Genomic DNA, 27600 nt, shown 5'->3' on the forward strand with positions numbered 1-27600 from the left:
GTTAGCATGAAAGCATAAATTTCCTTGCTTGTCAGCCAAGAGGGTCTAAAAGCACAGTGCCTGGATCTTGGTTTTTACCATTCTCCAGTAAGGAAACCAGGGCTTCTTGGAGGAATGGCTAGGACTGGAGGAAATAGACAAGATGAGCCCTGGACACCTTGTAGTGCCAGAAAATAAGGAAGTGCTCAAACAGCAGCAGTAGTAGCCTGCAATTGCGAGTATATGCCCAAGGTCCAAGGAGCCATCTGAAAGAACTCCTAATGAACAAAGCTGGGCAACAGTGTAAAATAGTTTTGGATGATGACCTAAAGTATAAAATAAATATTCATGAGTTCACATTGATATAAACATTTGAATAAAGAAATGGAGGCGAACAGACAAATCTAAGGTGTAGAAGTTGTCCAAATAATGTAGATACTCTATCCTCAAGGAGATGGAACATAACTCCTGGCTCCTTACCAAGTATAGACTGAGAAAAATGAGTAACTTTACATTAGAAAAACCTGACAATCATGACCTGTCAGTGAGGAGGTCAAAATTAACATCAGTAGTGATGAGTCATGTTGATAGTGTGTACCCTTGGTATGATGTGATGAAATGACATCTTTGTGATTGTCCTTCCTCCAAACCCATCATCCCAATGGAACCAAGAGAAAAACATCAGATAAATCCCAGTTGAGGGACATTCAAAAAATACCCAACCTGTACTCCTCAAAACTCTCAGGGCTAACATAAACAAAGAAAAGAAAGTCTTAAACTGTCACAGTCCAGAGAAGCCTAAGGAGACATGAAGAAGATAAAAATAGTATATCCTGGAACAGAAAAAGGATATTAGGGAGAACCAAGGAAATCTGAATAAAATACAGACTTTAGTTAATAATGTATCAATATTGGTTTATCAGTTGTGACAAATATACTAACGGAAAATGTTAATAAAAGTGAGTATGGGGTAAATGGGAAATCTATGTATTATCTTTGCACTTGTAAAAATAAATCTAAACCTGATCTAAAATAATGTCTATTAAAAAAATAAACTACAAATTTGGAAAGCAGTCACCATCTTTATACCTTAAAATCTCCTTTTTGTAAGGGAGATTTTTATCAAGTGACGGTGTTTTCTGGGGAACTGAAAATGTATTTGAAGCTATAATAGAGTATTTCTTCCAATAATTTTCAGTAATTTCTTCTTCCCCATTATTATTCTAGTTCTAAAGTGAGATATCTGGGGGTGCCTGTGTGGCTCGGTCGATTAAGTATCTGACTTCCGCTCAGGTCATGATCTCACCACTCGTGAGTTGGAGCCCTGCGTCAGGTTCTCTGCTGACATCTCAGAGCCTGGAGCCTGCTTCAGATTCTGTGTCTCTATCTCTCTCCCCTTCCCCCGCTCATGCGTTGTCTCTCTCTCTGTCTCTGTCTCTCTCTCTCAAAAGTGAATAAACATTTAAAAACATTAAAAAAAAATAAAGTGAGATATCTGGTAGTGTGAAAGCTACAGTTTCCTATCTAGGTTTAGCCATTGTGGGATTATGGAAGATCTTGAACTGAAATGCTCTTTCTTGCCTCAGTCATTACAGGTGACATTTAAAATGGGCTGCCGAAACAAACACGTATGTAACAATTCGATACAACATGCTTCTTGAAAACTCTGTTTACGTTGTGTAGTGTGAGTGTGTGTGCCCTCTAAAACTATTTTGAAGAACTATTTCAGAACAGGGACTGAGTCAAGAATGTGTTCAGGAGTTATTGTTAAGCTGGGAAGGAAGGGGACTTAATATCTTTTTGGTTCTAGATCCCTAGTGTACCTAAGAAAAAAACTTTTAGAAATGAAAATGTTTAAGGGTGGTGCCTGGCTGGCTCAGTTGGTTAAGTGTCAGACTCTTGATTTCAGGTCAGGTCATGATCCCATGGCCATGAGATCAAGCCTGAGTCCGCTTAAGATTCATTCTCTCTCTCTCTCTCTCTCTCTGCCCCTCCCCTCTGGACCTCTGCCCCTCCCCTGCTGGAGCCCGTGCAAGCTCTGTCTCTCAAAAAAAAAAAAAAAAAAAAAAAAGTCTTAAAAAAAAAAATAAAGAAGAGGTGCCTGGGTGGCTCAGTCGGTTAAGCATCTGACTCTGGATTTCAGCTCAGGTCATGATCTCACAATTTCTTGAGTTCGAGTTCTACATGGGCTCAGTGTTGGCAGTGTGGAGCCTGCTTGAGATTCTCCCTCTTTCTCTGCCCCTTCCCCACTGCACTCTCTCTGTCTCTCTCAAAATAAATAAATAAATTTAAGGGAAAAAAAAAAGAAATGGAAATCTTTAATTCAAAGTTTATGTACGTTTCCATTTACTTTTCTTTTCCACTGAATAAAATGTTACTTAAAACCAAAGCATTCTCTCTGGTAACCCATTCTCTTTTCCCTTAGGATCATTATAATAGTCGTGGAACCAGCCAAGTGGTGTAGATAATCTGGGTTTAAGCTGATGACATCACTGAACAGGAGTTGGAGTTGAAATTCAGTTAAATATAGGAAATTTATTTTTAAAGCCCCACTTACTTGGATCATCGTTAAAGATAAGGAAACTGATTAGGAAAATACACTATAATTTAAAGTAATATTAAAAGTTTTTAATTCCTTACATCACTATGATGTTGTTTTAGACAAGACCAGAGTGAAGTTGGCAAGATACTAAAGAGAATAATTTTTTTCAATTATGTTTATTATTTAGCTATTGGACCAAGGAAAATGTAGACTTCAGGAGTATTTTTAGTTTGATAGCAAAACCAGATGTTAAAACATGTTCCCCCTCCCCCACTGAAGTAGTTTCATTGTTTAATATCTCACTATAAAGGAAAGATTTAAGAGAATTGAGCAGATCTTTTGGAAGAGATTTCAGGTCTGAAAGGAACATTTCTACAGCTAATCCTTTTTTTTTCTTGCTTGCTTCAAGAAACCAATACAAAATTCATGAGGACTGAGGTAGGGATGCACAATAATGCTGTGATACCATTGTAAGAGGAGGAAGTGATAGTCCCAAACTTAAAAGTTTGCAAGCGTTCTACTCTAGCCTCTTTCTCCCCTTGCTGACATTCTAGATCTATCTCTGTTTCCTAGAATCCCAGGAGAAAAGGCAAGGATGGACTGTCTCAATTTACAAAAGTGACCCAAATGACCAACCAAACAGAAAAACCCTGTATAACCAAACATCAGTAGAAAATAACAAATCACAATGACCTACACCAAAGAGCACAGTATGTTGGAAAGAAGCTGGAAAGTGAGAGCCAGGAGACCTGAGGACTTGTCCCTTGTCCGAGCCGTGCTGCCCATTAGCTGTTTGGCTTCGGATAAGGCATTTTACTTCCCTGGAGCTTAATTTTCTCATGTGCTAAAAAGAGATTTCATTGTAGGATCTCCAGATGAGACTTCCAGATGAGAAATACTGTCTTTGCCTTTATAAACAACTTGCCTATTCTGTACCCAAAACACTTGTGCTGAAAAGTGGTGAGTTTCTGACTCAAAGCCACTTCCATTCAGTCCAGTTCATTTTGTACACAAAATCTGAGTCAAAGTAGCATTCTCCTTGCACCTGCCACATGTCCAGTATGATTGATGGATCCTGGTTTCAGTAATTATGCCATGAAGGAGAATATAATGAGGAAGGTGTGTGTGGAGAGTTGAGGGGAGAGAGTGAGTCATAGTTGACATTTCCTATTTTAGTAGTTCGGTTCTTGGTTTTTGTGGCACAAGAAAGCAAGAGGGTTGCTTGCCTATAACTTGGGTTTAAGGAGAACATGGAGTCTTACAAAAGATCAGGTGCTGGAAAGGGAAGAGATGGTAATGAACTGGAAGAGGCCTGATGACTTTGTCACCCTGGCAAGTTTATGAAAGAATCCGACCCACCGGCACTGTTAACATCTGCGGCCCCCTAGCCTCCAGTGACCAGATCAGTATCTCATTATGGGAAAATACCCCAACAAGCTACACTCATGGCAGCTTCAAGCTCATCACCTCCTGCCCGCTTCTCCTGAAGCAGCCCTCTCCCCAGTCACTGAACCAAGTCTCTGAAAACAGGTGATTTTATGGAAAGCGGTGGAATTTGAAATGTTATTTAAACTAAGAATAACCCCCTTTTCACACTGACTGCAAAAAGACAAATCATATAATCATCACCTGAAGAAAAAGAAAATATGTGGTTTGAATCAATCCCCTTCAAGTGTTCCTTCTATCTAGAAGTTTGTCTTCTATCTATAAGGTGGCTCCTTAAGACAATGAGCAAGCATGGGAGTGTTTGCCGACCTCTTACCTTGGAAGGCATAGGTCATAGTCCATTGGGCTACTATAACAAGATGCCACAAATTTATTTCCTACTGTTCTGGAGGCTGGGAGTCCAAGATCAGGGTGCCAGTGTGGTCAGGTTCTGATGAAGGCACTCTCCTGGGTTGCAGACTGCTGATTTCTAGCATGGGGGAAGGGGCTTAGGGGCTAATGGTATCAGTCACATTCATGCAATCCTTGTCCTCATGTGACCTAAGCACCTCCCAAAGGCCCCACCTTATAATCCCATCAGTCACATTGGGCATTAGGATTTCAACATAGGAATTTGAGGGGACACATTCAGCCCATAGCACCATAGTGTGTCTCACCCTTGTTTGACCACTCCACGAACACAAACGTGTCAAACTGAAGTAGTAGCCATTCTGGCAAGTTCTTCCTCCACTTAGAAGTTCTCTTTTATTTATTTATTTATTTTATTTTTTAACGTTTATGTATTTTTGAGAGACAGAGAGTGACAGACAACGAGCAGGGGGAGGGGCAGAGAGAGGGAGACACAGAATCTGAAGGAGGCTCTGGGCTCCGAGCTGTCAGCACAGAGCCTGACGTGGGGCTCAAACCCACGAACTGTGAGATCATGACCTGAGCAAAGTCAGATGCCCAACCAACTGAGCCACCCAGGCACCCCCCCAACTTAGAAGCTGTTTAATGGCAGCAAGTCATGGGGCCGCTCTTATGCTGTCTTACCCTGTTCTTTTTCTGATTTTCAGTGTCTTCCTCCACATTCCCACAACTCCTGTGCAATTAACTGAGCTCTCCAGGAAGTCTTTCATTGGGTGGCTATCCCAGAGCATGTGGGATGAGCCCTGGTGTGGGAGAATTTTCCTTTGCATGCTAGAAGGAATTTTTCAGTCTGGAAATAATGAAGTTCTAAGCATTGGAGACTGGCGCCTGCACATCTGTCCCGTGAGCGTTTTAGCAACATGGCCGAGGTGCAAGGCTGTGCATGTTGAATAAACACAGCTGCATTTATTTCTGTGATTACACATCCAGATAGCTGCAGAGCGTGTTTATAAATGCACATAGATTTTCCTCCCCTCTTGGGGCACCAGGGGTGGGGGACAGGAAATCAGCTGTCTGTAGTTCTTGTTTGTAGGTGTGCATGATGGGAGCCATCTTTACTCTTGAATCACTATGTGGGGAGTAAGATTTTCATGATTCAGTGAAGTCCCTACATTCACCCATTCTCCACTTTTTGTTGGATGCCCCAAATTCCACCATTAGAGTTTTATCCAGAGGTTAAAGTTTTCATCTCTGTTAAAATATAGTTACATAACTTTACATTGTATTAGATATTTGCACTAGGGCATGTGACATGCATAAGGATACCAGGTTGTAAAAGCTCAAAGCGCCATTGCTTATAAAGTCCCTGGTGCTTGGTTTGGGCATGTTGGGAAGGAAGGAGAGAGGCTGCAACTGAGAAAGAAGAAAAGGCCAAGAAAGGAGGAGGCTGAGAGCACGAAGATAGTCTGCGATTTCAAGAAATTTTGCCTAGGACCTCCCTCTTTGGTGATTATTTTCCTATTGGCGAAAACATTCCAATAAGAAAGCAATGAGGTCTTCTACCAGACGTGGCTATATTTATGGATGGGGCTTTTACACTTTCAGAGTTACTGCTCTGGAGACCAAGGGGAAAGTGTGGTGTTTCTCCTAATCAGATGGTGTGTGGGGGGGGGTCCCCAAATGTGGGGCGTCCTGATAGGGTGGGGGCAGGCAGCATGGGCAGTGAAAGAATTCACCAAAGGCAGAGCAAGGGAGATAGAAGTTTACTGAATACACTGCAAGGGAGCCCAAGGGAGGACAGCAAAGGACAGGCTGTCTGCATCGAGGCTGTGGTTGGGGCTGTTTTTAAGGGGGAAGGTGAGGACATGTGGGTACATAAGGAATTTTCCCCTTTTTTCGTACCTGCACCTGGTTGTAAGTAGCTCATAAGTCAGTTGGGGCCTGTGGATATTCTGAGGTTTGTCACCTGATGAGCCAGGTGGTTGCTGTGGGCCCTTTTGCCTTCCTCTACATTCCATTACTGAAGCCTGTTGCCTAAAAGTGGCCTCTACAGAAAATAGAAAACACATAGATTAAAGAAAAAAAATGTTTAATGTTTATTTTTGAGAGAGAGAGAGAGCAGGGAAGGGGCAGAGAGAGAGGGAGACACAGAATCCCAAGCAGGCTCTGTGCTGTTGGTGCAGAGCCTGATGCGGGGCTTGATCCCATAAACTGTGAGATCATGACCTGAGCTGAAGTTGGGCGCTCAACTGACTGAGCCACCCAGGCTCCCCTAAAACGCATAGATTCTAGCAGCAAGGATGCCCCCGCCCCCATGTAAAGAGAAGGTTGCAGAAGAGGATTGTGAGGACAGTGGGGGGGGGGGGCAAGAGCTTTCTGGGGGCCTGGCTGCGTAACTAATCTCCTTGATGGGAGAGTCCTGGAACCCAGTGACAATAGGACAGAAAGAGCCTTCAAGAGGATGCCAGGGAGGTCAAGACAGAACTCTAGAATAAAGTATCTAGAACTAGACCATTTAGAGGGTAAATAATGGAGAATGGGAGAAGAAAGGATGGTGATAACAGTGCTTTTTAAAAATCCAGCCAATGGGGGGCGCCTGGGTGGCTCAGTCGGTTGAGCGTCCGACTTCAGCTCAGGTCACGATCTCGCGGTCCGCGAGTTCGAGCCCCGCGTCGGGCTCTGGGCTGATGGCTCAGAGCCTGGAGCCTGCTTCCGATTCTGTGTCTCCCTCTCTCTCTGCCCCTCCCCCGTTCATGCTGTGTCTCTCTCTGTCTCAAAAATAAATAAATGTTAAAAAAAAAATTAAAAAAAAAAATCCAGCCAATGGAAGGATTTCCTTCCCTACACACTCCCTGATTTGTGGGTGGTACCCAGACTCAAATCTGCCAGCAGCATCAGTAGTTAGTTCATAAACCCATCATTCCTCAGTTTTCTAAGATCGGTCTGATTTCTAACACTCAGTCCCATTGCTGAACACTGTACTGTTTGTGGTTAGAAAATCATGATCTCTGTGCCCATACAAGTGTCCTCTGCCATAGAGTGTGTAAAGCCCTGTACGGGCAAATTAATTAGGAATTCTTCTTCCTTGTCCCTTCCTGTGACCTTGCTTGTCATTTTGAGTTTCCTTTCTTGCTTAATAGCTTTGCAATCCATCTTATCACCTGAGCCAGAAACCTGAGAAAATTCTCTTATCTATTGCTGCATAACAAATTACCCCAAACTTAACAGCTTAAAAGAACAAACATTTATTATCTCACAGGGTTTCTGAGGGTTAAGATTCCAGGAGCAGCTTAATCGGGTGGTTCTGGCTCAGGATCTCTTACAAGGTTGCAGTCAGCTATCTGTCAGGGCCACAGGCATCTCAGCTGGACAATTCTCTTCCAAATTCATTTGCATGGTTATTGACAGACCTCAGGTCCTCCCTGACTGTACACCAGAGGTCTCTATATTCTAGCACACGGGCCCCTCCAGAGGCTGTGTGAGTACTGTCTTGACATGGCAGCTGGGTGCCCTCCAGAGCAAGTGATAGGGAGGGAGGCAGGTGGGGGGGGGTGGTAGGAAGGGAGGGAGAGAGAGACACTGAGAGACCCTAAAATGAAAGTCATAGATTTTTAAATTCTCTAATCTCAGAAATGACATCTCTTCTGCCATATCCTATTGGTCACACAGACCAACCCTGCTACAGTGTGGGAGGGGACTCCATAAGGGTATGAATACCAGGAGGCAAGGGTTATTGGGGGCCACTTGGAAGCAGCTATCTCTGAGCGGCTCCTTTCCTTCTTCTCCTTCAGCAGATCATTAAGTCCTTCTGATTCTTCTTCTACAGTGTTTTTCAGATATGACAGCATCTGAAATCTGTTTCTTCAGGGAAGAGGCATGGAGGCTGATGGAGGAAGCCTTGGGGACCACACACCTAAGGGCACAGGGGGAATATATAATACTATGCTCCAGCCCAAACTTATAGGGAGAAGGAGAGCATACCTCTTGGCAAGCCAGTCTTTTGGGGAGGATTCATTCCCTGTGCAGGGAAGGGGAGACATGTAACACTAGAGTCACCCTACAGAAACCAGGTGCTGAGCACAATAGCAAGTGAGCACGGGTGCTTTCAGACTTGACCAAAGCACCTAGGATTTAAGACCATAATATGAGGTCAGCTCCCCCTTTGCATGAGGCAGAGAAAGTCTTTTTTTTTTTTTTTAATTTTTTTAATGTTTATTTTTGACAGAGAGAGACAGAGACAGAGACAGAGACAGAGAGACAGAGCATGAGCAGGGGAGAGGCAGAGAGAGAGGGAGACACAGAATCTGAAACAGGCTCTAGGCTCTGAGCTGTCAGCACAGAGCCCGACGCGGGGCTCGAACTCATGGACCGTGAGATCATGACCTGAGCCGAAGTCAGACACTCAGTCGACTGAGCCACCCAGGCGCCCCTTGGGCAGAGAAAGTCTTAGGAGATCTCCAGTCAAAGGTCTGTCACTTCCTTGTAAATATCACAAATAGGTTTAACTCCACATGTCTACTTAGATTGGAAGTGGCTTCCTAGAGCTCTTGAACTGAGAAAAGTTGTGGGATCCATTCTGCTTCAGTGAGGAAGAAAGCCTTGATTCTCAATGTCTACCATTGTCAGAGGAAACGAGTTTATACCTGCCATTTGGCTGGTGGGAATACACCCCATTTCCACTGATGATACCTTTCTTCCTTGAGACCCTCCTATAAGATGGGCTTTGGGGGAAAAAGCAAAACAGTTAGTAGAGTTTTCAGAAGTAGGCATACCTTGAACCCCAACTCCGTGAGCTACTTGAGCTGCTACAGCGCGGTCCCACCATGCACCCACCACTACCAGCCCCACCTGGGAGGAAGCTGGGAGAACCTCATTAGGTTCTTCAACAGTCTAAAGCTGGATGGTTAACCAAGATTAAGTCAACTGACTAAGGGTCCAAGGAGGCCAAGGTGGGAGTTCAGAACTCGTTGGTGGGAGATTCTGGACCTTCTGTGAAAATTTACCTTTGTTCTTAGATTTATAAACTTGGGACCAGAATCATAAGTTTATGGCCCAGAATAGAGGTCGGCTCTGCCCTCCATCGCCGTTTGACTTGGGACTCAGAGAGGTCAAGGGACTTTCTCACAGTCATTTGATAAGTTGGCCAGGACCACGGGCTCCATCATTTCTAATCTTTCCCTGCCCTGTGTTGGACGTGTGAGCACAGTGGCATGCACACTGCCTGGACAGAGAGGCTGCAGCTGCCTGTTTGCTCTGACATCCAGTTTCTGCCCTCCTTGTGACCTCTGAATGACAAGGAACCTCATTTCCCAGGCTGCCTTGTCTTCTGCCTCCTACTAGGTTTGGCCCACGGTTTGGGACACTGGTGGAAAATTTGAGGGCAGGAGTTGGTGAGAAACAAGGTATTTCTTCCTCCCTCCCTGCTTTCTTTGGCATCTCCAGTAGTGACTGAGTCTCCCCTGGTCCCAGCACCCGTTGGACAGTCCCCACTGTGCCTCTGGCTTCTGCCACATGACCCCTTGAGCTGCAACCCAGTAATTCCTAGTAACACCAGCTCCCTCAGCCTGAGGACTCACTGCTGTTTACCCCTTCAGCTAATCCCCAGGTTGCTTCATTTTCCTCTGGCTTCTCAGCTCTTCTATTATTGGTATAGCCAGTTGCCTATGTTAAATTACTTATGTTTGGTAAGATCTAGACTGGCATGTCCTTTCCTTATTGGGCCCTGAATGATGGAGTAGGACCATCATTCTGTGTGTTCCCTCACATTATAGGAACACAATAAATGTTGAGTCATAATCATGTTAATGAAAAAGGAAAACCAGTTTACCCAAGAGAGTTAGTGCTCTGCTCTATTCCTTTACTCTATAAATCAAGCTGATTAAAACTACATCATGTTGTGCTCGCTTCGGCAGCCCATATACTAAAATTGGAACGACACAGAGAAGATTAGCGTGGCCCCTGCGCAAGGATGACACGCAAATTCGTGAAGCATTCCATATTTTTGGGTAAGGGGCATCAAGGAATCTACCCCTGAAATCATTGTTTCACTATATGCTAACTAATTTGGATGCAAATTTTTAAAAGTAAAAAATAAAATTAAAAAAAAAAAACCCTACATCATGTTTGTCATAATTCCTGAAAAGCAAAAAAGTGGAGACATTTTCTTAAGACATTTTCCTGAGGGTCAGTTGTGTGCCTTCAACTCTGGTGTCAAAAGAATGGATTTCTTTGATCTCCTGGATCTTTTCCATCTCTGTCCTCTGATTTAATCATGGAAAGGATCGTTCTTGGTATGGGTGGGTTTGTAATTTTTAATTGTTGCAGAACGAGCCCTAACGTCATACTATTTGGTTTCCTCCACTCGCTTTGGTAATGACTCTACTTGGCCTTCCCATCACAAGCTTGGTTGTTGTGACCTACAGTCCTGTTTATATGCCAATCCCTGTTCTTGGCCTCCACACAAGGATTCCCACAAGGGTTCCATTTGAGATGGTGGTTTCCAACATTGGGGATATCTGCCCGCCAGCAACTGGATTTGAGACCACCAGCTTGTTTTTCCAAACATTAATATCTCAGTGATCTCTAAACATATTTTCTTTTCCAGAATGTTTTCCAAAAGGTTTGTAAGAATGTCTCTAAACCTTTTTGTTTTCTTCTGAAGGTATTAAGGGCCTAAGGGGAAGGGCATGGGTAATATAAATTTTAAATTGGCAGAATAGTGGGGCACCTGGGTGGCCCATTCGGTTAAGCGTCCCACTTGGTTTCAGCTCAGGTCATGATCTCACAGTTTGTGAGTTCGAGCCCCACGTAGGGCTCCCTGCTTGGGATTCTCTCTCTCTCTCTCTCTGGCCCTTCTCTGTTTGTACTCTCTCTCTCAAAAATAGATATATAGATAAACTTAAAATAAATTGACAGAATGGTATTTAAAGCTATATCCAAAAATATATTCTTCCCTTAAAAAAAAAACAACAACAATTCTCTTTACATATTTAAGTAATTCATTTGGGAGAAGTTACTACCCAGCTATTCACATAGCCAGCCCTTGGCAGTTTTAGTTCAAAATGCTTTGAAACCAGTCAACTACAAAGCCTCAAATGTTTTCTCTTTAAAAGCTCAACTTAACCTTCACTATGGCGGTGGTGAGAAAAGTGACAACTCATTTAAAGATTCTCCCCTTTTGTTTCTTTGTCTTTCTTCTGCAGGCCATGTGTTTATACTATGGGATCTCCCATAAACAACAGGGCCCTTTTTCCCTGCCAGGAGCCACCCGTTGCCATGTCAACATGGCAAGCTACAGTTCGAGCAGCTGCATCTTTTGTTGTTTTAATGAGTGGGGAAAATTCTGCCAAGCCAACACAGCTTCGGGAAGGTACTGTACATGTGTTCTGTGCTTCTTTCTGTATTGCGCACATGCTGGACCCAGGGATCCAGTACGCAATGTTTTTCTCAACTTTAAAGAGCTCCTTGATTAGTTGGGTTGGAATGAACCTACTAAAAACATTTTGCCAGAGAAAACAGCAGGGGATGGGGAGGGGCACTTGAGAGTCTGGACAAAGCATTCGGGGCTCTTCATGCCAGAGTTATCAATTCCTAGATTATTTTAGCAGTTGCTTTCACCTGGTGGTTTGTGGGCCATAAGCGGGTGGTCTCAGCTGAAGACTTTTGGGCAGGCAAATGTGTCACAGAAACACTGTTACAGTTGGGTTGTCTGGAGTTCAGTCGTGGAGCCTGTACCAGGTTATTCATTGCACTGAGCAATCGAACTCCTGTTGGCTGACCCACCGGAGATGCCCTGCTAAGGCATCTGTTCTACACACTGTTTGCCGATTCGGTTCTGAACCAAAGGTGTGTAAGAAAGATGGAAGGCAAGTGCTAACGCATCAACGTTTTGTCTGCGAGTCACGTGCCTATTGCACTAGCTAACATTTTCAGTTAAGATCCAGAGTGTGTTCATGCCAGGTAAAACTTTTGTAATTATATTATATATTATTTCTCCATTTAAAATATGGTGTCTCCTCCTATGTACTTATTATAGAAACTTTAACACTTATAGAAAAGCAGAAGTAATACAAAATAACTTTAGAGAAAGTGGTTGCTAACATTTTGCTGCATTTCCCCCCAGTGTTTGAAATCAGTATGTATGATACGTGTTATCATTTCAAAATTGTCGTCGTAGCATGTAAGAGTTTTATATTCCACTCTTTTCACTTGTACTGTATCTTGAATTTTTTTAGGCCACTAATTATTTTTCAAAAATATGATTTTAATGTCTGCATAATAATGTTGTTGTATATATATCAGATTTTATTTAACGTTTCCACATTATCAGGCATTTTTATTATTTCCAGGGTGTTTTTCCTATTATGAATAAAGTTGCATTCAATTCCTGAGGAGATAGTGTGTATAAAATGAGATAGTGTGTATTGAGTCAAAAGTTTTGAACGTGTTTAAGGTTGTTGATACATATCACAAGTTATTTTCCAGAAAGGTTGCACCAATTTCCATACCTATCTAGCTCTGAGGTTAACCTGGAGCTTCACCTGTCTGACAGGCAAGAGAAAGTCTCTCTTTAATTGGATCGCTTCGATTATCAGTGAGGTTGCACCTGTCCTTGTAGGTTTCTTAACCATTTTCATTAACTATTCACTTCCTTTGCCCATTTTTATTCTAATAAATAAGCCTTAGTGAAGCTTTTCGAAAGTTTGTTTCACCTTTTAATTTGATTGGGTCTTTAAAAAATAAAGATACTGGAGCCTTCAAGTTGGTAAACGTGAAGATGCAGGGAGAGGCATGGATGTTTCGTGCATCTTCCCACGTCTCTTCTCATATGTGTCTCTTCCATCTAGCTGTTCCTGAGTTGTCTATTCTTCATCAAACGTAGCAGAGAAGTACACTGGCTGAGGGTTTCTTTGGCTCTTTGTTTCCTTATGGGGCCCCCTCATCACATAAAACTTATATTAAACAAATCTGTAAGCTCATCTCCTATATAAAAGAATAAAATAAAATAAGATTATTAATCACTTGTGATATTTGTGGAAAGTATTTTTCCCAGTTTATAATATGCCTTTTAATTTCATATAATGTTTTTGACCTAGAGGAGATTTTAATTTTTATGTAGTCAAATCTGTCAAGTTTCTCTTAGAAAGTCTTTTGTTGCTCTGAGATTCATCTGCTTTGTTCTAATATTTTTACTTAAATTTTAGTTTAATTTTTGTAATTTAATCTGTTGGCAGTTTATTCTGGTCAGCTGTATGAAATGAGAACTAAACTTTTTTTTTTCCCAAATAGGAAACTAGTTGCTCCAAGATCATTTATTAGATTTTGCTGACTTGTAGTATCTCCTTTTTTAAAATAAAAAAATTATCTTTATTTTTGAGAGGGAGAGAGAGAGAGAGAGAGAGAGAGAGAGAGAGAGAAACTGGGAGGGAGAGTGGGGGAGGAGCAGAGAGACAGACAGACAGACAGACAGACAGACAGACAGACATAGAATCTGAGGCAGGCTCCAAGCTCTGAGCTGTCAGCACAGAGCCCCACGTGGGGCTCAAACTGAGGAACCATGAGATCATGACCTGAGCCAAAGTTGGACGTTCAACGGACTGAGCCACTCAGGCTCACCCCTCTCCTTTTTTTAAATTAAGTTTTTTATTTTAACTCCAGTATAGTTAACATACAGTGTTACATTGGTTTCAGGTGTAAAATCTAGCGATTCAACAATTCTGTGCAGTACTCAGTGCTCATCATGACAAGTGTTATCTTTTGATTTGTGAGATCTCCTGTGTCAGAAACTAGTTTTATGCATGTACTGGAGGGTTCAGTGACTGTTTACTTGATTCCCAAGGTCAAAGCCAAACAAAACAAGCAATATATTTAAAAATTTTATTTTTGAGGCAACTGGGTGGTTCAGTCGGTTGAGCATCTGACTTTGGCTCAGGTCACCATCTCGCAGTTTGTGAGTTCAAGCCCCGTGTTGGGCTCTGTACAGAGAGCACAGAGCCCACTTCTGATCCTCTGTTCCCCTCTTTCTCTGCCCGCTCGCAGCTCACGTTCTCTCTCTCTCTCTCAAAAATAATAATAAAAATAATTATAATTTTAATTTAAAAAATAGTAAGTAAATTTTTACTTTTAAAAATTGGTCACATTTACGTGGCTCATTTGGAAATGAACAAAGGACCGGGGTGCCTGGGTGGCTCCTTTGGTTAAGTGTCCTACTTCGGCTCAGGTTAGGATCTCACAGTTTGTGAGTTCGAGCCCCACATCAGGCCCTGTGCTGACAGTTCAGAGCCTGGAGCCTGCTTCAGATTCCAGGTCTCCTCCTCTCTCTGCCCCTCCCCCACTCACACTCTGTTGCTCTCTCTCTCTCTCTCTCTCTCTCAAAAATAAATGTTAAAAAAATTAGAAAATTTTTTAAACAAATGAACAAAGGACAAGAAAATTGCAGTAAAGTTACCTTTTTTGCTCCTAATTTCCACCTACCCAGTAATTGTCCCCCAAGGCAATCAAGGTGACCAATTTTCTTTGTGGATGGTATAGTTTTTCCTTTTTTGTTGCACAAATCATAACATGCTATACACCTTTTTGTATTATGCTATCTCCTCTAGAATAAATGTGTCTTATAGCTAATCTTATATCTGAACATAATAAAGAACTTCCTCAGTATTTTTATGACTACAGAGTATTCTGTAAATGGATGTTTCACAATTTAGTTAACTGATAGCTCTTGACTTCACTCTTTATCAAATAATAAATTTAATGAGCATTTACTTCTCTCCTCTTCCCTCACCACATTCCCCAGTTTTAATTAATACAGTTTGTGGTTTGGGACTGATATTATCTTTATATTTTGTTTTTGTATTCTACCTCGTTCATTTAAGCCTTGTTCATGAGGTGTGACAAATATATATCTCTGTGTAATTAATCAGCCCCCCTATGAAGACGTAGACTCTTTCTGTTCCCCTGGAAATTCCCCATGCCTTTGCCATCTCTCCTTAAGTCATTTCTCCCCAGCCGCACACCAGTCTCCCACTGCTCTGATTTCCATATCTCTGCCTCTCCTGTGGATTCACATAAATGGACTTATTCTTTCATGTTGGGCTGCTTTTGCTCTGCATGTTTGTGAGTTGCATCCATATTGTTGTTGGTGTCAATAGTTTACTTTTTTATTATTTTTTTTATTAAATTTTTTTTTAATCTTTATTTTTGAGAGAGAGACAGAGTGCGAGCAGGGGAGGAGCAGAGAGAGAGGGAGACACAGAATCCGAAGCAGGCTCCAGGCCCTGAGCTGTCAGCACAGAGCCTGACACGGGGCTTGAACTCACAAACCGTGAGATCATGACCTGAGCTGAAGTGACGCTCAACTGACTGAGCCACCCAGGCGCCCCAATAGTTTACTCTTTTAAGGAAATTGGTCGGGGGGGGGGAGGGGGCTTGGCTGGCTCAGTCGGTGGAGCATATCTCTAATCTCAAGGTTGTGAGTTTGAGCCCCATGTCGGGGGTAGACTTTGCTTGGAACATTTTTGTTTTTTTAAATAAGATAATTGCTGAGTTCATTATATGAATTATATGAATCATTATATGAATGATTATATGAATCATTATATGAATGAATTCATTATATGAATGAACTGCAGGGGTTTTTGTTTGTTTGTTTTTTGTTTTATCTGCCCACCTGGTGAGGGACATTTGAATTGTTTTTGACCATCACAGAGCATGTGCTGTGGACATTCAATTATAAGTCTTTTTGTGGATATAGGTTTTTATTTCTGAGTAATCGTGGAGTGGAATTGTGGGATCATATATGTATATTTTAACTCTGTAAGTATCTGCCAGACTAGTTCCAAAGTGATGGAGTCATTTTCTGTTCCACCAGCAGAACACGTGGTGTTGTCAGTCCTTTTAATTTTAGCCCTCCAGCTGGTGGTAAAAAACTTCTCCTTGTGGCTTTAATTCACATTTCTCTGACGGCTAATGATGGTGAGCAACTTTTCATGTGCTTTTTGTACATTCCTATATCTTCCTTTAAAAAAACATCTCTTCAACTCACTCATTTATTAAATGTGGGTTTTTGGTTGTTTTTATTATTAGATTGTGACAATACTTTATATACTCTAGATATAAGCCTTCTGTCCGATATATGTATTGCAAATACACTCTTCCAGTCTGTATGGCTTGCCTTTTCATTTTTTACTAGTAGTCTATAATATAACACTGATTTTCCTTAGAGACGTTTTGTTCTGTAGTAATTCCATTACAGATTAAGTTGTTTCTGTAACAGTTTCTTGCAATCCTTCCTCATCTTTTTTATCTCATTACTTTGTTGTCTTTTGATGTCACTATGTTACACTGTCTCAGCCTGTTGCCTTCATGTGGTTTTTTAGTATTTTTTTTAATAGAAGTTATATCTTGTATCATAATTGGAATGCCGGTTTGCTGAACTTGTTTGGGGTCTAGTAAATTGACTTCCGAGGCTTGTTCTTCCTCTGAGCCCTTAGAACAATGTTTTCTTTGACCTTTATTTTGAGGTTTTTTGTTTTTTGTTTTTTGTTTTTTAATAGTGTTCATGGCTTTCCTCTCTGCTATGTACCAACAGACAGGATAAAGTCTATGGATTTCCCTGCATTCCATTCACTGTCTACTTATATGCTGCCTAAAACCTTCTCTCTGTTAATCACAGGAGAGGTTACAAAGCACACCGCTCCTTTATCCAGGCTCTGGTGCCTTCTTGCAAGTTGTCTGATGAACTTCTGCTGGGCTCACACAGGATCTTTTTCTACCCTCCCTATGTGGTTCTGTGACATGCTGAATTGATTGAGTATATGAAATGCCACAGCCTCAAGCAGGCACTGATACCTGAACTCCTCCAGCCTCTGTGGCTGCCTATTGTGGTTTACTTGTGATAACTACACTTCCTCAGATGCTGTGTGGCTCTCCCTCCTCCCACCTCACCAAGGCTACATACTTCCTCATTCATAATTTGGCTCTGCAGTTCAGATATAAAGGCTGTGTTTGGCAGTGTTTCTCAAACTTGAGTATTCTTTGTCTTTTTAGAGGGGGAAAAAAAAATCCCCTGATTCACTGGAGTTGACTTAAATTACTTGTTTTAGAATGATATTTTAGAAAGTATAAATGGAAGACTGGGTATAAACTTTTACATAATATATGTTATGTTACATTATGGATATATTATTGATGATATATATTATTATGATATATGTGATATGGTCAGTATATTTATTATTATCTATTTTGATAATATTTGTTATATATGTTATTATTATGTAATAACTCTTACACATCTATAAAGCCAAAATCAAATATAAACTAAACATAGACCAAACTATTAAATCAATAAAATTCAAATTAATTTGAATTTTGAATTCAAAATTCAAATTAATTTAAAGATTATTATTTCGCTGAAATGAAATTGCCCCTCACTGTAACTGTAGTGTGGACAGCTCCGTGAAGGTTCTGTTGAGATTGTTGTGCGTCTTCTACCCTGAGCCACACAAGGATCTTGTCCTCCACTGCTTTTCTTCCACGTGTTGTAAAGCTTTTGTTTACACAGCATACTATTATGTCATCTAGTCCTTATTCACCAAAAACCTCATCCTTATGTTCTTTTCTCGTTACCTTTCAATAATTAAAGCAGTTTTGCATGTCCCTGTGCAATCATATACACTCGTGCAGATGTAAACCGTGAAATTGTTTACCAGTACTCAGCTATATCTGGATGATCCAGCCTGCTTGCCAGATCTGGCCTGCTACCTGTTTTTGTAAATAAGTTTTGCTGAGACAGGGCCATCGCCTATGGCTGCTTTCATGCTACAATGGCAGAGCTGAACTGTTGTGATCAAGATTGGATGGCCTGCAAAGCCTAAAATGTTTATTGACTAGCTTATTACAGAAAAAAAGCCTTCTGACCCCTTTCGTATCTGTCTATAATTGTCTATTTGAAGATTATCAAAATTAGAACAAGAATTGATTTTAAAATTTTCATGGAAATTTTTCATGCCTGCAGGAATATATCTGAGAATCTTTTCTTCAGAATTAACCAATTCAGGGCAGAGTTGTAATAAAGGAGATGCCTACTGGGATTTGCTTATGTTCATACCACTTACACTTACGTGATATCATGGAGTAGACTTTACCAATTCAAACTGAGAAAGGATTGAGTGAGACAAGGAAAAATACTCATACTAATATCTAATACTGCAGTTCCCCTACAGACCACAGCTGAGGTTTTCCAAAGGACAACCGGAAAAGAGTACTAGCAAAGCTCTTTGCTGGTTCCAAAATGGCTATCTTGAGGATGGAATAATGCCTCCAAATTTCTGTGCGCTCCCTAGAGAAAAAGGGTATGTGGCTACAAGATGATACTACTTCCTTTCTAAGTTATGTTTTCTAGATTGTAGAGTGGTCTCCTAGGTCCTCCACTCTGTTGTGCACAATGCCCTTTAAAACGATGAGCTCCCTTCAAAAACATGAGCGGAAAACTGGGCCCCCAAGTCACAGTTGCCATCACAGTGACACATCAGCGTGATTAGCACATTTGGCAGGCACCAGCTGATTTCCCGAAAGAAGCAAAGCACCTGGGAGCAGCATAATGTAATGAGGCAGATAACAGCAACAGAAATGACAGCAGCCTTTGGGCAGGGGACAGACATCAGAAGATGGACCTCTGAGCCCTTGCTACAGGAGGGAAATCATTCCTCTTCGCTCTTTACAAAAAGAAGGCTAATGGTTTAGATTGCAGCATGATGACCATCATAAGAATTTTATTAGCTCAGAAGTCACTAGCCTTTTTTCAAGAAGGCTACATCAAAGCTATCGATTTAGATTGGCTGGTTTGGCCCCTTTATTATTTAACTTCCCCAGCATAATTTCATTTGGGCAGATAGAAATGTTAGCTTGTATGTTACGGTTGGCCTCTGTTGCCTGCCAAAATGTAGCTCAACTATTATGCACAGAGACCCATTGCCCCCCAAAAGTGCTTTGTATGTAATAGGTGCTCAATACTTGCTTAAAAAAATGTGTTCTGTATAATCAGATAGAAGTTCATGGAAGGAGCATTTAAAAGCACTACTGAATAGTAACAAAAAAGATTTCGGGGTCATTTCTGTACTTATGCTTCTGTTTAGAGTTTATGCCTTTTTTCCTAGGCTCAATAGATAATAAAAGAAAAAAGAACTGGCACAACATTCTTATTTTTCCCTGTTCTGCAATTCTTTTGTTTGGTTTAGTTTTATTTTATTTTTGTAGAGTCTAATTTAGTTTTATTTTTGTACAGTCTAATTTAGTGTATTCCTACTAACTAGATAAATAAAACATTCCACTTATTTTTCATGGAAAGCCTGATGTAAATGAATAAAACTAACCTAAGCTGCTTACACAAGTAGGAGAAGAAGCATATGAACAAGAGAAAGGTGTTAAAAACTCTATGTGCCCTCGCATAGTATCTGATTTCATTTTTCTGTGCAAAAGTAAGAAACTGTAGACATTACTTCATCCTGGGCAAAATGCTACTCTGGCCTGCCCAATAGACTAAGTCTCTGACATTCTCTCTCTTGACTTTGTGTGGGGAAATTCCAGGAAAAAGCCAGGATTTCAGGGTCCAGGCCCTCCTGTGTGCAATTGAAAGCCAACTTTCTTTCCTCTTGATGGCTCAAAATGAGCAATACTACTTAGACTGCTCCCACAGTATGCAACCAGGAATTACGTATAAGGAAATGACAAAGTAAAAGACGTTTAGGAATGGTTATGATTAAGAGTTTTCACCACAAAGAGAGAATGCAACGTAGAGAAAGCTCCTTGTTTCTAGAACTGAGGAAACTGTATTCTGAGCTAGCACACATACATATGTTTCAAGGGATAGGAGTACAGAGTGAATGCATTCACCTTTTTCTCTTTAGAAAGCTCCTGGTGATTGAGACAGTGTTGTGCTCTGTTACATCCCTCACTTTAAGGCCTCACATCATGTCTCAGCACTTTCTAAATCTTTGTCCATTCATTCTTTTCATTTGTGACTTGCTTCTGACTGGCTCTTGCTTGCCCTCCTAGTGCTGTACTTACCATATTTGGCATACGGGAAGTCATCATGATGTCTTTTGGGTAATGATGATTACAACAGGCATGGGCCGATTCTTTTTGCTATGGATTTTTGTCTTAGGCTTGACATTCATGAATTTTCTCATGTGAATAAAGTTCTCAAGTGTACCTGTGACCATCTGGAGCAGTATGATTTGGTGCCTGGTTTGCTGACCCATTTTGTACTTAAGTTTAAGGGGAACTGGGTAATCTGTGTCACAGGTCAGAATGGTGGGTGAGATGTGGAATAACAAGCCTGGTGAAATGCGATGTATTCCTTTAGGTATTCATTAACCGCGAGGGAAAACCTCAAAACCAATGGAGGTACTTGTGTTCTCAGTTCAGTAGGTGGCGCTCTTTTACCTGGTTCACAAGAATGATCTTGAAGGTCATTCTCTTCGGGGAGTCCTGTGCCGCAGGCAGTACCATGTTGCGGGGAAGGAAACCCGAAGCCCTGCTGGGTGGCATCAGTGCCTGAGAAGTGGTGGCATGACCTGGCACTTGGCCCTGGTTAGGCAGTGCCGGTGCATACCAGCCCAGGGCATTCTTACTGTCTCCTTTGTTCTGGTGCCAGTTCCCGCCCTTGAGCAACAGCAGAGAAGAACTAACGAAAGACAGTCACGCCATGGGTATTCAAGAGGGTGGCACTAGCTCATAAAACCAGAACGTGTAGACTCGGCAGCTCAAAAGTACTGAAAGAGAAAGGGCTGGGGTTTGCTGAAAGACCCAAGCACTGGACAGGCAAGCCAAGAGAGGAAGAGCAACCCAAACCGGGACCTTTCCCTCCTTTTTATGTATCTGTGATTATTAAAAAAAAAAACAAAAACAACAACAACAACAAAAAAACACAACACGTATATAACCTGCGCATTGTGTATGGTGTGACTGTCTCTATACACGTAAAAATACACATTTTCCTTTATACACATGTTCCTATACACCTTGCTAAGCACCTTTAATTTGCAATACAAAGATACTGCAAAATCATAAAATAGCTTGATACATGGAATAATTTGGGCAGGAAATTCTGAAATTAAGAAGAGGGGCTGGAGAAAAAAAAATCAGTCGTGAGGTAGAAACAAGCAGGGGCTACAGAAGAATTGAGGAAAGAAACCTGATATGTTAAGTAAAAGCATGTATCAATCTGATGTTTCCAAATGCTTCATGCTATTTGTCTAACCTACAGTGGAAGGGTTTAGAAGATAAAGTGAGAGCTTTTAATAGGAAGAAGTTAAGTGCCTGTTTTAATTTTCAGGGAAAACAATAACTCCTTAAATAACAAAAAAATTCTGTGAGATGTTTAACTTTGCAAAGATAAATTATCTGCCTTTGCCTCTAGAAGCAGGGTGGTTGTGGATGGGGTGGCTGTATTTTTACAGTGTGTTTTGTATTTCCAAGACTCCCCTAAGAATAGGATAATGACTTTCCATATATTTTGTATTTAATTTACTATTAGTGGGCATAATTGATGTGTCAAAATGACTACAGTATCTTAATTTTCTTCTGCTTTTCTTTTGATAAAAGTGATCTTCCCAAATAATGAGCAAGGTTTTTTACAGGCTTACTGTAAAAAAGTTCTCTCTGCCTCCATGGGCTGATTCCATCAAATTCTTCCTTTTTCCTCTTTCCTCTTCCGATGGAGGAAGACTGAACCTTTAAAACTATTCATAGGACGGTGTTTTAAAATGTGATAAATAAGAAAATAATTAAGGGAATTTTTTAACACTCCAGTTATAAGAATTTTTAAAACTAAATTTTGAACTGCCTGTTATGATTTAAAAAGTGACCTATTTCAAATCCTTATCATACCTACAAAAAATACAGTCATCTTCAAAGAAAATTTCAATTCCGTTCTGGACACGAACAGGTCTATTTGGATCTTATAGCAGCTGCTATTGTGATCATAAGAACAATACTTGATATGATGTATCAGTCTTACCCGTGAGACCATCGGAGTATAAGAATTTTCCACCCTTAGTAAGTTCCAGTTTGAGGAGGTGGTGAAGGGGTATTCAGGAGCTTTCTGAGGAGGCCCAGAAGGGAGGCAAGATGGGTGGCTGCTCAAGCCTGCTTGGTTAGGGAGTGCCACTTCCTCTGGGCCCCTTCCTACCTCCCCCCTCCCTGTTAGTCTTGCTAATGAATCCGGCCTGGCCGTGAAATCATCCAGTGGTGTGATGGGCTTCTGGCCTTTGCAGAGGAAAAACTCTGGGTTAATTCAAGTACAGCGTGTTCTCTTTGTTTTGCAGCTGGTGTAGCAAGGGAGTCTAGGGCAAGTGGATTGAATCAAAAAGGAAAATGAAGGCATTCACTGTCTGTTTCATCGAGGATGGCTCATTTAAAGTAAACACCATTTAAATAGTCTCCAAATGGCCCATTCTATATGAAGTCATACAGGATGCCCCCTTTGGGCTGTCATTCTCCTTTAAATGGATCGCTTTGTGTGCACTGCGTTTTAATGCCATTCAACCTTAAACCCCCATATGTGGGCCTCATCAGGCCACAGGCTTTGGTGCACATGTGGCAGCCATACCTTCAACATTCTTTGTCTCTGTCTCCAGACAGTCAGCCCAAGCAACAGGGGGAGGTAGTTGTAAAGACAACAGCAGTTAACATTTCTTCAACACTTATTATGTGCCAATTACTATGTCGAGTGATTTCTATATATATTATCTAATTTAATCCTCACATAATCCTATGAGGCAGATACTATGATTATTCCCTTGTTATAGATGAGGAAACTGATGCATAGAGAGATTAAGCAATGTGCCCAAACTGGTAAGTGTGGCTCAGGGAGTTGGACCCCAGCAGTCAGATTCCAGAGCTGGAACTCAATCAATGGACATATTCAGAAAAAATAAGCTCTCATCAATTCTCTTTGCAAGGTAGGCTTATCCCAAACAATAGATAATCCAGAAATTATTTCTCTTTGTCTTTGGAATGCATGCTCTGCTTTCTGGGGCAGTATTTCCACCTTGTTACTTGCATTTTTTGCCGTTGGGTTCGAAGATGAGATCAGGTATTCCTTGAGCAGCTAGCTCCCTGTGGCAGTGGGCAGTCTTCATACAAGATTGGGCTCAGTGGAATAATCCATTAACAGACAACCCCAATGAGACTTTTCTACCAGACATGCCCTCATAGTAAGAAACTAGTAAAAACCTCCCCCAGAGAACTGAAAGCGTTCAGTTGTCACAGCGGTTGCTCCAACATTCACCCAGGGTTGGGCAAGAAGCCCAGGGCTGGACAGCTTTGGGGAGCCTCTGTGAAGGGTCCAACAAGGGTCTTTGGGAAACGCGTTTCTAGCCAGTTTTTATTTGGCCCAGCGCATTGATCCGCCCCTGTTTAACCGTCACTTGGTAGCCTAGAGAAACTTTTTTGCTGTTAAGGCTCGAAACATGAAACAGTTTATTCTAAATGACCTCCACTAAGTAAAGGAACTTTAAGAATCTTAAAAAATGAAAAATCCTGAGGATCATATAGAAGAAAATCATCTTGAACATTTAAGATATGGGTTTGAGTGATATTTTCAATACATCCTGCCCCTGCCCCCCAAATCCTTTCTTTCCATTGTTTAACTTCAGAGAAGACTACAAGGGAGCAGTGGCAGTTTGGATATATTTTTGCTGGGCTTGACTGAGGTTCTGCTATCACTTTTGCTATCTCACTCCCAAACTTTAGGTCGTTTAAGGTTTCTGCCCGAAAAAAATAAAATAAAATAAAACAAACACATTGATCTCTCCCTCTTCCCTGCCACATCTCTTTCTGGCTTCCAGTGCCCTCCCCACATCACCTCTAGGATACAGACATTCCAGTAAAGGCCCTGGGACAGGATGTGATTAGGCCCTCTCTGTGACCTTGTATAGGCATCTAGCAGAAACCACTTATTCCATTAGCACTGTTCTCTCTGGAAAGCAGTTCTAGTTCTTGCTGTTTCCAGAAGCCTCCTCTTGCCCATGTGCCAGTTGTATGGTACAAGAACCAAAGAGACAGCAAACATCAGATCAAAACTTCAATGCAGAGTGTAGGGAGAAAGCCTGTTGTGTACACGGTTTCCTCTCTTTTCCCTCCCAGCTTTACTGAGATATAATTGACATATAACATTGCTTAGGGTGTACAACGTCATGATTTGATATCTGTATATACTGCAAAATGATTACCACAATAATGTTAGTTTAACACATCCATCACCCCATGTAAGTACATTTTTTTTGTTTTAAGAACTTTTAAGATCTACTCTCTGATCAACTTTCACATATACAATACAGGATTGTTAACTGTAGTCACCTTGCTGTACATTACACCCTGTGAACTTATTTATCTTGTAACTGGAAGTTTGTTTCCTTTGACCACCTTCACCCATTTCTCTGCCACCTCCCCTGCCCCCCAACCCTTGGCAGCCACCAATTTATAATCTGTCTCTGTGAGTTTGACGATTTTTTTAGATTCCACAAATATGTGAGGTCATTCAGTATTTGTCTTTCTCTGTCTGATGTGTTTTACTTAGGATAATGCCTCCAAGGTCCACCCATGTTGTCAAAATGGCGGGATTTCCTTCTTTTTTTATGGCAAGTAGTGTTCCGTTGTGCGCGTATACTTCACTTTCTTTATCCATTCATGTGTCGATGGACACTTAGGTTGTTTCCATGCCTTGGCCTTTGTAAAGAACATTGCAATGAACATAGGAGTGTAGAAATCTCTTTGAGATAGTGATTTCATTTTCTTCAGGCACAAACCCAGAAGAGGAAGTGCTGGATCGTATGTTAGTTTTATTTTTAATTTTTTTGAGGAACCTCTATACTCTTTTCCACAGGGCTGCACCAATTTACACTCCCAGCAACAGTGCACAACAGGCCCCTTTCTCTGCTCCACATTCTCACCAAAACTTGTTGTTTCTTGACTTTTTGATAGTAGCCATTCTGGCAGGTGGGAGGTGATCTCTCACTGTTGTTTTGATTTGCATTTCCCTGATGACTAGTGATGTTGAGCGTGGTTTCATGTGCCTGTTGGTGATTTGAATATCTTCTTTGGAAAAATGTCTATCCAGGTTCTTTACTCATTTTTAATCGTATTTTTTGCTGTTGAGTTGTAGGAGTTCCTTATATGTTTTGGATATTAATTCCTTATCAGATAGGTGGTTTGCAAATATTTTCTCCCATTCTGTAGGTTGCCCTTTGATTTTGTTGATGATTTTCGTGGGTTTTTTTTTTTTTTCTGTGCAGAAGCTTTTTAGTTTGATGTAGTCCTGCTTGTCTAGTTTTGCTTTTGTTGCTTGTGCTTTTCATGTCATATCCAAAGAGTCATTGCCAGTGCTTTATTCTTACAAGGACTTTCTAATAGGTTAGTACCTCTTCCTTATCTCTAAATTGCCTCTTACTTCTGAGTTGTATGTTATCATTTCAGTATAACCTTAGGACCAAAAGTATTGTTCTTTTTTCATTAGTTGACTGATTATTTTTATTTTTTTATACTAAAAAGGCACATATTCAAAGAGTGAAATAGTTCTATTGGGTTTACTATACTCCTCCCCAAGATACCTCTACTGTATTTCTTCTGCTTCAGAAGTAACCCCTGTCACATCTTTTAGCTGATTATCTGATATATATGTCCATGTTGTTCAGTAAGATGCAGGACTGTTCAGGGTTGATCATCCCACTCTGGCAGGTGAGGATTTAGCTCTCTCCATGCTCTCATAACACACATACCCCCTTCCCCAAATCCCATCGTCCCGATGTGATAAATTTCATAACCTTGATTAGATCAATGTTCTTCACATCATTATATCTATGTTCTTAGAAGCTGAGTCTTGTACAGCTTTGATTATGTTATTGTTTCTGTACAACATGTTAGTTTTTCATGGCGTTAATCATTGTTTTATTGTTTGTTTTTCCTATTTGCTTAGTATTTACCAACCCCAGAGGTGTTGAAAGTTGTTTCAATCTTCTAAGGTGCTCGAATACATCAAGTTGCCTATCAATTTCCTCCTGAAGCAGTCTTTCCCAGGGTCCTGGGATCTGCTGAAGAGCTGGGTTACCCTCTCTGCTGGGCGCATAGCTGGCGCCTGGGATCACCCTTCTCCATTAGTCTACAGATTCCCTGTGCTTCTCTCTTGTATTGGCTTGTCTGCCTTCCTCTTGGTTTACTATATCTTTGTGAAGCATATTTTACATACTTAAGTAGCTTCCAGAGAATAGGATACGTGGGAGGTGAATTTTTTGTGAAACTGCATGTCTGAAAATGTCCTTATTATATGTTGATTTTTTTTCCTTCTTTTTGGAAGCTTGTGGAATCTTGTCTTTGTCCCTAGGGTTCTAAATTTCAAAATGATGTGTCTTGATGTGGATTGATTTGTATCTAGTGTCCTGGGTTATGTGCCCTTTCAATCTGGAAACTCATGGCCCCTTAAATTTGAGGAAATCTTCTCAAATTTTTTAACTGATGATTTTTTTCCCTTTCTCTTTTCTCTGTTGTCTTTTTCTGGAGCTTCTATTACTTGGATATTGGGCCTGCGGAACTGGTTTCTATTTTTCCCTCTTTTTTTTTTTCTTCTTTTGCTACTTTTTGGGAGATTTCCTCAGCTTTCCATTCCATCTCACACCTTTATTGAATTTTTCTTTTCTTCTATCGTGGTTTTAATTCTCTTTACTTTGGAATGCTCCTTTTTTATATTATACTCTTCTTATTTCAGCACTGCAATACTTAGCAGTGTATACTTAGTGGGTATATGTTTGGTGTTCTTTGAAGTTTTCTTCTCCTCGCAAGACCACTGACCTTCAAGTTGCTCGTTTTCATCTCTGTTTCACGTCAGAGGCTTTCTAGATGTCCTGGAGGTGCTTGATTTGTCTGTAGGCATTCAGGAGTAGGGACTAAAATACTGACCGGAAGCTCTGTGCCCACGTAGGGCTTCTCAGCTGTGAGCTAGCTTCACCATAGGCTGATCATAGGACACCTCCAACTTAAGTCTCCTTAGTTGCCTTCTCTTGGGCTGTTCAGCTTTTTCATTCCTCTGCCTGGAGGGTAAAAGAATGATTGCCTGCACTCTGGGAACCAAATGAGAAGCTGGCTGGTGGTCTCAGCATCTGATATGCATATGTTCATCTAATCTCATTCATTTGCCTTCAACTGTGCTGGTTTCCTCCCTTCTTCCCCACCCTCACCCACAGCCGCCCCCGGTCTAGAGGCCTTCTCTTACTCTCTGTAGAAAACAAATC

General features: G+C 41.1%; 1 protein-coding gene and 1 non-coding gene across 33 annotated transcripts in view; both read left to right on the plus strand.

Moving 5' to 3' along the window:
- Nucleotides 1–27600, plus strand: part of AOPEP (aminopeptidase O (putative)) — a 343279-nt gene that overhangs the window by 40013 nt on the left and 275666 nt on the right. For all 32 annotated transcript variants that reach the window (XM_045043607.1, XM_045043608.1, XM_045043612.1 and 29 more), the window contains exon 3: nucleotides 11518–11684. In XM_045043607.1, coding sequence (XP_044899542.1) covers nucleotides 11518–11684 — 167 coding nt within the window. The remainder of the gene's footprint in view (nucleotides 1–11517; nucleotides 11685–27600) is intronic.
- On the plus strand, nucleotides 10212–10318 carry LOC111557691. The gene has a single exon (XR_002737919.1). It is a non-coding gene; the product is annotated as a U6 spliceosomal RNA (small nuclear RNA).

Source organism: Felis catus, chromosome D4 (assembly GCF_018350175.1).
Source record: "Felis catus isolate Fca126 chromosome D4, F.catus_Fca126_mat1.0, whole genome shotgun sequence".
Taxonomy (NCBI): Eukaryota; Metazoa; Chordata; class Mammalia; order Carnivora; family Felidae; genus Felis; species Felis catus.